Raw genomic sequence first — 12,668 nt, forward strand, 5'->3', positions numbered from 1 at the left:
TCACCAGGGTCCAAAAGTCATGCAAGTGCTTTAAAAAGGAAGAGGCTGGCCACCTGCCTCCGTCAGACTCTCTCCCCCATTCCGATGGAGTCTCTCTACTGCTACAGAACACACATCAGCTGTCAACCATGAGCCAAGCAAAGGAATTAGGTAGCAAAAAAATAGACACCCCCTGGCTAATGAGAACTTTGAACTGCCAGAAAGACTTCATTCAGTCGGTGATACAGTTATTCATATTAATTTTCTGCATGGTATACACTTGATAGTTTCATGGGGAAGTTATTACATACCATCGTGAGAACTTCAGAACACAGGTACATTTTGGAAATAGTGCACAGCAAAGGTCATGGTATGTAGGATTATCCTATTTTCTTGTTTTGTTTTGTTTGAGACAGGGTTTCTCTGTGTAGGCTTGTTTTTTTGGTTGTTGTTGGGTTTTTTGGTTTTTTTGTTTGTTTGTTTGTTTGCTTTTGCATACAGGGTTTCTCTGTGTAGCCTTGGCTGTCCTGGGCTCACTTTGTAGAGCAGGCTGGCCTCGAACTCACAGAGACCCGCCTGCCTCTGCCTCCCCGATTGCACTGCACCCAGCGGATCATCCCACTTTTAACATGTGCACCTTCTAAACTTAAAGGAGACAATCGTATTCTCATGCTGTCTGAGTTGGAAGATGCTGGACAGGTAGGTAGTGCAGGATCAAGCTGCTGCTGGTGTCCATTATCTTCCAATGAGCTACCACCCTGTTTCCATTGTGGGTTACTGGGGATCCAATTCAGAGCTTTGTATACATCAGGCAAGTGGTCTACCACCAAGCTATTGCTATTCCCACAGCCTGTCAGTTATGTCTTAAGCCGGATGAGGCAGTGAAGGCAGAACGGGACGAATTCGTCCCATTCTGCCTAAAACCCTTTGCATCTTCCACTCTGACAGTGCACATCTCTCTCTTCTGCCCTGCCCTTAAAAGTGTGTGTGATCTTACAAGTCATTATCTTTTCTGTTTTCTAGTCCTTCCAGAACAACCACACAGCTGGAGTCTTAGGATCCCCATATGTTTTTGGCAAATGGGGAAGAGGTCAGTCAATTTTTTTCCAATCCAGAGTGTAAGTGTCACTGGAGGAATCATGTCTCTGTAAAGCAACATGGATTTTTAAAAAATGACCTGGCAGATGTGTGTGTATTGATATTTCTAACTCTGAAAATGAACTGTTTTCTTGGGGGCTGATATTAAGATGGCTTTGCATTTACAGAGCATGTCTCGCTTGTCTTGGTAGTGGGCTATGAGAAAGATGAAATGCGGGTACCCATATAGAGATGCCTAAGCAGGCCCCATGCAGATGCTATTTCAACAGAGCCTATGGCTATGCAATTAGCCTATGGTTTATAGACTACATAAATGGTGATTGTAGGCATACCTATTTTATGACTATTATATATTATAATATATATTAAGTATATTATGTATTATAACATATCAGAGGTCTTAAAATACCTTTCCAACTCAGAAACACTTGAAATTTTTCAGAATTCTTTATGAGGTGTCAAGTGATAAGTACAAAAGTTGTGGATGGAGAATAAAATTCAAGAGTGGTATTTTGCAGTCAGCTTCGCCTTACACAACACATAGTTTGCTACTTGTATTGGAAAGTAATGTTTTAATGAGCGAGGGATGCATGCTAGGAACACTGGGATTACAGGTGTGTGCTAGCATGACTGGCTATCATAAATGGGGTTTATAGGAAGGAGACCTCACGCTTGTATGGAAAGTACGTTCACATGGAGATATTTTCCCAGCCCTGATTTTTTTTAAAAAATATGGTACTATGCTGGGCATGGTAGCACACGCCATTAACCTGAGCAGAGACAAGCAAGTATCTGTGAATTCCTGCCTCGTTGGCATAGGAAGTTCCAGCAGAGGCCGAGTTACACAGTGAGACTCTGTCTCAGAAAAATTAAAAATACATAAATAAGAAGATACTCGGGGAATCTAAATATATTAGAATTGTTTTCGTTCCTTCCAAAGTCAACTAGCTGATTTGAAATTACTCTAAGCCAAACTGCAAGAGAATAAAGCATTGTGCTCAACGAGGTGCTGTGCTATGGGTGGGATGCTCTACTCAGCGAGAGACAGCAACACAGCAGTGATCCCCAAAGATATGACAGCACTGAAAAACACCTATCTCCCAGGGACATAACACTGCAACAAAATGTGCCACTACTAGGTTTTTGCAGTCATGCTCTGGTAAACAAGCCCTCTACATTGCCAGTCATAGAAAACTATAGCACACGCACCTATAAATTAATATGCGATGCTTGACAATGATCACAAACAACCCTAGTACTGGTTTATGTAAGTAGTATGCTCTTCCTTCTTCCTTTTTTTTTTTTTTTTTTTTTTGAGTATGCGCTCGTCCATGCAGCTCACTGGGAAGCCATATGCTGTGCTATTTCAGGAGCACCTCTGTACACTCGTCACGTCCTACGTCTCTTGATTGCATCCGAAGGCCACACTGAGTGACTGACCTTACCATCTAGATGTTGGCACGCACGTTCCGTGTGCTCCTATGATGATGATGAACTCATCTGAAGACTCACTTCTCACGCCGAAGCTCCATCGTTAAGGGACACATGACCGACTATACTTATTTTAGCTAGCTTGCCATGTCTAAATATACGCTTGCTTGTAGGTTCCTGAGATAGATTTTTTTAAAACTCACTTGGTTTTTTGGTTTTGTTTTGTTTTTTTAACTAGCCCAGGTGACAGATGCCTCACCTGATTATAAGTATGGTCCAATTTCCAAACTGAGGGCTTAGAGAAAGCTCAAATTGACCAAAGTTAGACATGCAGGGAAGTGGCACAGAGAAGAGGCCAACTTCCGGCCTGTGTGATCCCATGCCGCCCTCCCACGCTCCTACACGCACACCCTCTTTTACCTCATTTGGTTTTTAATTGCATTTGTATTTATTTAGCTTGTGAGGAGGCACATGCAACAGCTGGCATGTGGAAGTCAGAAGAGCACTGTTGGGATCCAGCTCTTCCCTACCCTTGCGTGGGTCCTCGGATCTAACTCAGGCCTTCAGGCTGGGCCACTAAACCCTCTCACTGGCCGTCAATGGTTTCTTAAGTGCAGAAGCTGGCTAATGAAAAGAAGAAATGTTCCCTATTGCCCCCATCAACTAACAGAGCTCGGTGCAAAGGCCTTAGCTGTCTTGCAGACAAAACAAGAAGCAAGGTAATAGGCAGGCGATGGTGGCGCACGCCTTTAATCCCAGCCTTCTGGAGGCAGAGGCAGGCGGATCTCCGTGAGTTCAAGGCCAGCCTGGTCTACAAAGTGAGTCCAGGACAGCCAAGGCTACATAGAGAAACCCTGTCTCTAAAAACAAACAAAACAAACAGACAAAAAACCAAGGTGACAAATAACATAAAAATAAATAAATAAATAAATAAATAAATAAATAAATAAAGTGGAAGTTGGTATGATGGTGCACATATGTAACCACAACATAGAAACAGAGAAGACTGGGAAGTGACAGCTGGCCTCTGTAACATAGCAAGTTCGAGGACAGCCTGAGATACACAAACTTTGTGTACACACACAAACACATACAGAAAGAGAGAGAGAGAGAGAGAGAGAGAGAGAGAGAGAGAGAGAGAGAGAAGGGGGGGAGGGAGAGTATAGTGGCACATACCTGTAACTCAGCACTTAGAACTCAGATGTTCAATGCTAGCCTGACCTATATATAGCAAATCCCATGCCAGTCAAGGCTACAAAGTGAGACTTTGTCTCCAAAACAAAATGAACATAGAAGTGATGACTTCTATGTCCCTCCTGAATCAGATAATTTAGAATTCCAGAAAAGGAAGGAACCTTAAGGCAGTCTAACAGTTAACAGGAGGCTGGTATGTGGTACCCATCTTTAATCCCCACACTCAAGAGATGAAGGAAGGATGATCACCACATATTCCAGGGCATCCAGGGCTACACAGTGAGACTGTATCTCAGAACAAAGGCAAAGTAACAACAAGAAACAACAACAACAACAAAAAAGCCTAATCGCCCACTCACATGATGATTTGTATAGAACATACAGAAAGACAGAGGCCTGAGTGCCTCCCTTTCCTCCAACGTGAAAAAAGAAAAGGATTGGATAACCTTCTCCACATCCCTGTTGCCATGGCGGGATTAATTTGTGCAGAAAGCAATATGATGCTTTGAGTTGCTGAGATGCAGATATGTAATACATCTGTTCTATGAAAGAACATTTGAGGACCAGGGGATGATAGATGTTGTCCTAGTGAGAACACCCCACAGGGAGGAGGACGGTGTCTCCCAGCCTCCCTTTGTACTCTGCAAATGCAAGGCTGAGTGACAGTGTGTACTTTCAGGCTTGTCAAGCTGCTTTGTGGTGTGCCAGTGAACATATTAAACACAAGATTATAATGATACTTTTAGAATAGTGAAGGGGAATAAAATACTTTTAATTATAAAAGTCATGCAGTGTCTTTTGGTGGCCTTCTACTCCCCTTTCCCAGGCCTGCTTGTGTGAGGATGCAGAGCACACAAACTCATAGACAGAAAAGAGAAGTTATGGCATCTAATGAAGCAGAAGAATAGGAAATTATTGCTCAGGGGTTACAGACACTGTGTGGAATGACGAAAGTTGTGAACAGAGGGGTGGTGGTCATACAGCATTGAGAACGTCCTCAATACTATTCACCTACAGACTTCAAAAGGCTAAAAGACTAACCTTCCTTCAGATATTTTATCACAAAACCCTAAACTTTTATCAAGACCCCGAGAACATTGGAAGGTGCATGGCTTTGTAAATTATGTACCTTCCCTCAAATTTTCATTTAACAAGGCTGGCTGTGAGTCAGCCCTCTTGGCCAAGCTCTGCTGAGGTCCATGACCAAAACTCTCAAGACCTGAGGTTTTGTACTCAAAGCTAAGAGTAAATAAGACACCAGAAGCTGTGTTGGTAACACATTTGGGCTGCTTTGTAGGGACAGACAGCCTATATGACTAGATTTGGTGACTCACGAAGGCATCAGGGCACAAGGAAGAGGCTATCCCACTTTAGAAATGCTCTGAGAGGTGAAATAAAAAAATAAACACGCAGACACAGAAGGACAACCTACACTTCCCTAGCATCTGGCCAGAACATCTAAATCATTGCTTCCCTTTGAACATACAGGCTGCAATTGTTGCCTTTTTATGGACTTCTCCACATTTCTCTTCTGTCTTCAAGGTTTCTTTTGTAAATTACAGGCCACTGGGATGTTCATGAAAATGTATACTGTCCACTGAAACCTTTATATAACTGCCAAGCCCCAACAGGAAAACCAAATATGACATGGCTTTGGCTTCCTCCTTAGAGCATTCAGTTTCTTATTTTCATGGTCTCTTTTAGTTTATGATCATACAAAAAGTGAGTTGTCATTGTGTCTAATGTAGTGTGTGTGTGTGAGGGGGGGGGCGAGGGAGGGAGGGAAGGAGGGAGAGCGTGTTAACTTTATTTTAAAAAGAGAAACAAAAAACTTACAAATGTCTATAGCGTAAAGATCAACCTCTAACAACAAAATGGGGCAAAGGGTCCCTTAATCACAGCAAGTTGTAAGGCCTCAACCTGGCCCTTAACCAGCAGAAGAAGTTTCAACATGAAACTTAAGTGACTCCTTAGGTCATGATGTCCCATCTACACAATGCGGAAAATTGATAATCATTCTTGGAAAGTGTGCCGTACATTGTCACGAGACGGCATCAGAAGGCTGTCCCTGAAATGACTGGTGCCTTTCACTATAAAACCCAGGCTCCACCAGTGCAGTGTGCCTGCAGAGACGACCCAAGGAAGATGCCACCTGGAACCACTGACCTGGGAGAGAGGGCATTCTTTGGCTAACGTGCTCTGGTTCATCTCTTTGAGTAGTTCCTTTAAGGCATTGCGGACTGTGGCGTGGTTCCATTGCTCCGCAGGCAAGTCTTCCAACTTCGAACAACTGCAAAACACAGCGAGGATGAGTAACACATGAGCCTCAGCGACGGCCCTGACTGCAGTGGACACATGCACTCTGTGGCACCTGAGTCCCAACTCAGTGTCACAGTGGGACATCTAGGAGGAGCCCAAGAGAGCGGAGGGGAACAAGCTGCTTCTGGAGACTTCACTGCACCCCAGCAGAGGTGCCTCCCCATCCTAACAGTCAATGAAAACTGTCTCTCTGCATGTGACTAGAAAGAAATGCCATTTCTAAGCATGAGATCTTCCCAGGCACTGAGGAACTGATGTAGCGTTGTAGGAGGGACTTTCCCAACACTGACTCAACATGCCTCTTCTAAGGTAAAATGTTAGCACACGTCCCTCAAATCCAAAATGCAAAAGCTCACCTTCCCCAGAAAACTTCAGAGAGGCTACTTTCCCAGTCAGAAAGTAACTTTTAGGAAAGACCCTGAGGAAGGATTGCTAGGAAACGGTGGGGATGGTGAATCCAAATCAAAGGAAAAGTTCTCCCAAAGGAGAACAGCTTTAAACATCTTACGTTGAAGGACAGCGTTGCTTAAGACACAGCTTGCAGACACTTCACAATAAAAGGCTACAGGGAACCTGCAGATGCTGGGAGGTGCACAGCATTCCTGAACCCCCACCCCTCCCCCCATAGACCACAGCCTGCCCTTCACCCTCACCGAGTGACCACCACATAGAGAAAGAAATCTCTAAACCTGCTGAAGGAGCCAAGTCTTCCCTCAGCTGACAAGCCGGAAGACAGCCCAGGGATCTGAGGCTTCAGATGCTATGCCTTAAGCTCCCCGAGAAAGCCAAGAGAAGCCACAGAGAGGGGCTGTGGAGAGAGAGCCCCCCTCCTTCACCTGCCCTGAAAACTTTTAACGATTTATCAGGCAGCCCCTGGGTGACCAGTTCACTGCCTCTGAAAACAGCATAACCCAGTAGGAGCGTGGACTATAAAGACGCATTGACAGGCAACCCCTGGTCCCCCCCCCCCCCGCCTCGCTCCTCCCTCCCTCTTCTCATTTCACCCACTGTCTAGAAATGAATGGAGACAAGGTGATCTCTTCAGTGAATGCAAGAGCCACGCGGCAGCTCCAAGAGGAAGCAGACAGACAATCGGAGACACACGCACCTTTGTAATTGGATCTTCAGTGTCACAACGTGATAGACGTCTTGCAGCATGTCGGCCACAGTCGCATCGGGGGCGTCTGTCACATAACTAAGGGGCAGGGGGTTCCATCTCCCCAGCTTGATTATTCCTGCACGGGGGAAGAAAAGCATGGTAAACATCTGTCTGCTAGTCACTCCACCCTTCCACAGTTTGCCCCATGTCAAGAAGGTCACTCAACAGTCAATAACGGAACACCCACTCTGAGAGTTTACAACCCCATGCAATGACAGTCCTTTCTGGCTGACACTACACGGGGGAGATAAGGGATGACACAGATGGGGTTTAATCATGGACAACTGGCTCTTTTATGTTTTTCTGTGTCTTAAATTACTTAGAAAACCATACGGATATTTCCTTTCCCCAAAGTCTTGCTTCACAGTCTAACTGAAGACTGGTGCTAAATATACAGGTTTGCTGATTTCATAGGAAAAAGAAAAGAAAGAAAGAAAGAAAGAAAGGAAGGAAGGAAGGAAGAAAGAAAGAAAGGCAAGCTTCACATAAACATAAGACTTGGTTTCACATTGAGCAAGAAAACTTGCTGTGTAGGCTCCACAATCTGAGGTCTGAATCCCAGGGTGCCCCAGGAAGAGAGTTCCTCTAGGCTTCTGGTTCCAAGTATCAGGGCTCAGAAACAGGCAAGATGCCTTCAGCTGCCTCTCTGGTTTTATTCCCGGGTTCGTTTTAGAATGACGATAGTACCTTTCCCCCTGTGGGTCTCCCGCTGTCTGTGGTAAGCCTGGCTGATGAACAGAACAAAGCCCCTGGGCAAGCTTGGGCTGCCAAGAGCATCAACTTTGGAAATAAACTCTATTGCAGGAAGATTCATGGGGTGCTCAGGCAGCTTGTGGTAAAATGCTAACTTATTCACCCAATGAATGGGCCCCTCTGGTCTGGAGCACAGGGCACACGTAAAGTTGATGAAGACAAAAAATAAAGAATCTCATTTCACAAATGACACTGGGCAACAAAATTTTTTATTTCATGCTATGAAAAATCTCATGGTCCCCACAGGATGTCAGAAATTGTCACATATAAAAATGTTATGCTTTATAGAGATAAAAGAAAAACAGCATTTTTATTTTTCCTTTTGACAATACAGGTGAGTCTAAGTACACGGTTCTTTCAAAATACATATATTTTTATCACTGAAGAAAGAGAACACTTGTACACCCAAAGGTACCTTTGAAAGATTCACGAAAGAACTCTAAGGCTGTGGGGCAAGATTCTGAGGGTAGGAAATGAACGCTCTAGTGGGGGCATGTCCTGTCCAAGATGAAACAAATGAAGGCGTACTGCCTGACATAATGCTTGAAAACAGGGAAGAAACAGAACAAAAATATTAAAATGATGCAGTGTTTCAGTATTAAGGCTTGACAATCTGCTGCCGAATATGCTACAGTATAAATAGTGCTTGGACCGCGCTCCAGCAGAGTGGCGCAGCTCTCATTCATGGTGCCGTATGTCTCCAGTTCTGGTTCCTTAAACCATCCTTCCCCTGCCAAGAAAAGCTGGGGTTTTTTTTTAGGGGGGGAGGAGGGGGGATAGTTTCCCTAACATTCCCTCTCATGACAATGAAAAGTGCACAGCACGCAGCTCGGAGCAGACAGGAAATGAGCATCCGGGGCCTCTGTGGACAGCCACCCTGGGCTGGGCAGCTCTGCTTGCTCGCTTCCTTCTACCTTTCCTGGCATTGGCCACCTTATGTAGACACCACAGAACACATGTAACCTCTTCTGCCTTTTCAAGAAAGACTTTGCGCAGTCGTCGCTCCTTTAAAAAAAATTATATCCCCATCACCCACAACTTAAGCATAACCTGACCGTATCCTAAAGGCACAATTTTATATACATATAGGAGAATAAAGGAGAAAATGGATGTTAAAGGCCGTGCTCTTCGATTGTCACCGAGAAGAATCTGTGGGTTATTTTAGTTACTGGGACCATGAAGGTAATCTGAAAAAAATGAACCTTGCAAACTTCCAGGGACAACTCTCCGAACAGTCATCCTGCCATGTGTGTCTAGTTCATCCCTTTTTATTTTTAAGGAGCATTCCACAGTGCAGCCAGACACAACCAAACAAACCTGGGTGCTTTCGTTTATATTAAATGCAAGAGCAGCAGGACCAGTCTACGGGAACAGAAATGAGACAAGCAGGCGAGAAAATTCACCGGCAAGGGTTTGCATGTTTGGGCTAGTGGCTGCACCAGTATAAAATTTGTCAAAATTCATCAAACCAGCCTCTGAATATGAAAACTTTTATTGGATGTAAATTCTGCAGGCCAGGCATGGCGGCAAATGCTTATCATCCCAGGAAGGTCAAAGCTACCCTGGGCTACACAGAGAGTCGAGGCTAGCCTAAGCTATATCGTAAGACTTTGTCCAAAAAAAGTGAGGGATGGCTCAGTCAGGAGAGTGCCTGCCAAGGCCAGCAGCCTGAGTTCAGATCCTCAGCATTTATGAAGGTAGGGCAGGGTGGTGCATAGCTATACCCTAGTGCCAGGGCACAGAGGCAGGCAGATCCCCGAGCTTGCTGGCCAGCCAGCTCAGTCGATCAGTGAACTCCAGGTTCAGTGAGAGCTGTTGTCTCAGAAAAATAAGTGAAAACCATGAAGGGAGCCACTCACTGGCTAACTGTGGTCTACAAGTGCTTGCATGTGCACGTATGCACACATACATTCACATATACACATGCACTCAGAACGCACGTGTACGTGGCACACAGGTACACATACAAACACACATACACACACACACATAACACACACAAATGAGCTGGCTATTATATATAGCACATGCCTGCAACCCCAACACTAAGGAGAAATATCAAGAGTCCAAAGCTGGCTGGCCTCAAAAACACACAAAAGTTTACCCAGTAAGTAAAAACTAAACTATAATTTTCCTTAAAGGGAGGGGTGCGCAGGAAGTCATAGACTAGCTGCATTTATATGAACTCCTTCCCCACCTTGAGGAGCCGGAAAGAGGCTTGTTTACGCTGGGATTAGACACACAGGTGCCTGACAGCACTGCAAACCTCCACACGGAGCATCTGCTCCAAGCCGGTCTCGACATCTTCAAGGGAACAGAGGGTCCATGCTTATTCTCTCAGGCAGGCGAGGGAGGCAATGCACACGTTTCCTTCTCTGCACTGTCGAGAGGTGTATACTCTCAACTGTCTACCTGGGGCGGAAGGGCCACGGTGACTCCCCTCGCTGTGCCTTCCTTCCAAGCAGGGCTGCCTGTCTAATGCATTAATCTACTTTGGAAAACGTTCTCGGGAACAGCCTCCTTCCCGGATTAAAAAAGAATTGACAAAAATATTACTCAGAATAGTAGTCAAATGTTAATTAAAGAACTCCAACTGGGGAGCCGTACACCACAGCAACTATGAATGAGCGCGGGCTTCCAAGGGAACCGCCCCCGAGCATTCCCCGGCCTTCACCATCTCCTAATCATGTTACTCCAGCAAGTTACTCAATTTCTCGTTTCCTCAGTCTGCGCATCTGTGAAGTGGAATTGTAAAAAGTACTTCTCTTAAGGGGAAAATGCACATGTCACACAGGAAGCCCCAAGTACAAAGCTTTCTCCTAAAGAAAGACAGTTCAGATGGCTAATGCTTGCCTCGGTTACCCTAGCGTAGGTTGGTTATTAGCAGCACGTTGGGGTGAGTTTGGGCACATTGTGAGATTCGCGGCCAGTTGTTTGACTTCTCTACACATCAGTTTTTCTGTCAATAAAGCAGGGAGGAAAACTATGGCCGCCTTCTGAGTTACTATGAGGCTTTCAATGCATAGGCATTGCCACATAACACACTCAATAAAAACCAGGGGCAAACATCTTTGCAAACTTCCAAGTGAGGACAGAACAGCACCTAGGCAAAGCTAAAGGCTCTGAATCTCTCCTGGAAGAGGGCAGGGTAAATAGAGGAAACTACCCTAGGGGGAGGAGGAAGGCTGCTGTTAACAGTCCTGCAGGAGTGGGTAATCACAGCCTTAGTAGACTCATCTCAGCCGAACCCTGCAGTGAAGGGGGAAAAAAAGAATTGTCATAGGCCCACTAGGGATAGGTCCTGCCTCTCAGCACTAGGGAAATCTCAATAACGCTGGCATAACCACCAGTACACAGGGGCTATTTCTAATGCTACAATCTCAGATTTTTAGCTTCAGCAGGTAAAAAGGAAAACCCATTACTGAGGTTTTAACGGTTTTGACACACAGGTGGGCATGCGCATACACCCACGGATGCTCGAAACATGGAGCTCCTCTTCCTGCTCTGAATGACATCACGCTCTCACTCTGTCTGGTGCACTAACCACTTCTAAAACTGCCTACACTCTTCAGATTCCAATGTGGGACCCCGGAGCAGCTCACCCAAAGCATCTTTTCTCTGCACAGCTTCGGCGAGGATCAGTACTTGGTTTGTTTTGTTCTGTTTTTCCCATTTTCTTTGTCTACCTTTGAGCCTAGATTGACGACTGTGTAGCCCAGGCTTGCTCAGATTCATGGTTCTCCAGCTGTAACCTCATGAGTGCTGGGGTCACAGGCATGAGCTACCCCACCCAACACCTGGCCTTTCCTAGAACCATTGGTCCATTTTGGGGGGATTCATTCTTGTACATGGAAGTGGGCTAAAGGTTAGGTGGGTGACAGCCAGACCTTGGAGGTAGGCTTCATTTTGTAAGGTTTGGGTTACTAGATCCTTTCTGCTCAGCTCTGCTGCTCTCAGTGTTTGTCCCAGTGCTAACTCCCGATGGCAGGACAAGTCCCTGGAGCAGGGCGGTGCTCATCTTCAGTCATGTGTCAGTCAGGGTATTGACTGACATTTATTCTGACAGAAAGTAAAAAATGAGACCAATGAGTAAAGAGAGGATAAGCCTGAAAGTCAAGAGAGTCGGCTCCACCTAGGAGTTCTCTGGGGAAAATGGTCCCCACCAGGAGCTGCTGCAGACATAAACAGTGTCTCCCAAGTCATCTTACTGTTTCCAAGAAATGCATCATCTGCAAACATTCAGAAAATGCCTGGTGTTGAAGATTATTACAGATGCAGTTTCAAGGTCTTTGAGTCACAAATTATGGGCCTTTATTTTGGAGTTGAAATTCATACAAATGTTAACATGATTGAATTGAGCACAATATAAATAAAACTGTTTATACCCAGACAAATCTGTTCATTCTAAAATACAGAATGCCAATTCACTCTTTGTGTAATGCATTCAGACCAAATAACAAAATGCAATTGTAGGTAAATTTCCCATTAGTGACATAAAATCAAGTTGGGAATGGAAGCAATTTTTGTCTAAAATTAAAAAGATACAACAATGGAGACCATTTTTTTTTTCACTTTCTCAATGTAATATCCTTCTAGAGTCAAGGAGTTGACATTTCACAAAAGAAACCATCAATAGTGGGTTTTTTTAAATCAGTTTTTAATCTATGGGAAAGCACGTGCCCTGAAAAGACAAAGCAAAATTCTGTCTTTCAAATGATTAGCCTTTAATATATAA

The 12,668-nt window shown here is 44.8% G+C and overlaps 1 protein-coding gene across 4 annotated transcripts in view; it reads right to left on the bottom strand.

Annotated features, from left to right (window-relative positions):
- SATB2 (SATB homeobox 2) overlaps nucleotides 1–12,668 on the bottom strand; it is a 185,807-nt gene that overhangs the window by 98,316 nt on the left and 74,823 nt on the right. For all 4 annotated transcript variants that reach the window (XM_084780227.1, XM_084780224.1, XM_084780225.1 and 1 more), the window contains 2 exons: nucleotides 7,130–7,256; nucleotides 5,869–5,992 (listed from right to left, as the gene is read on the bottom strand). In XM_084780227.1, the coding sequence (XP_084636353.1) occupies nucleotides 5,869–5,992; nucleotides 7,130–7,256 (251 nt within the window). The remainder of the gene's footprint in view (nucleotides 1–5,868; nucleotides 5,993–7,129; nucleotides 7,257–12,668) is intronic.

This window comes from Acomys minous (assembly GCF_964271855.1).
Source record: "Acomys minous genome assembly, chromosome: 4".
In the NCBI taxonomy this organism is placed as follows: Eukaryota; Metazoa; Chordata; class Mammalia; order Rodentia; family Muridae; genus Acomys; species Acomys minous.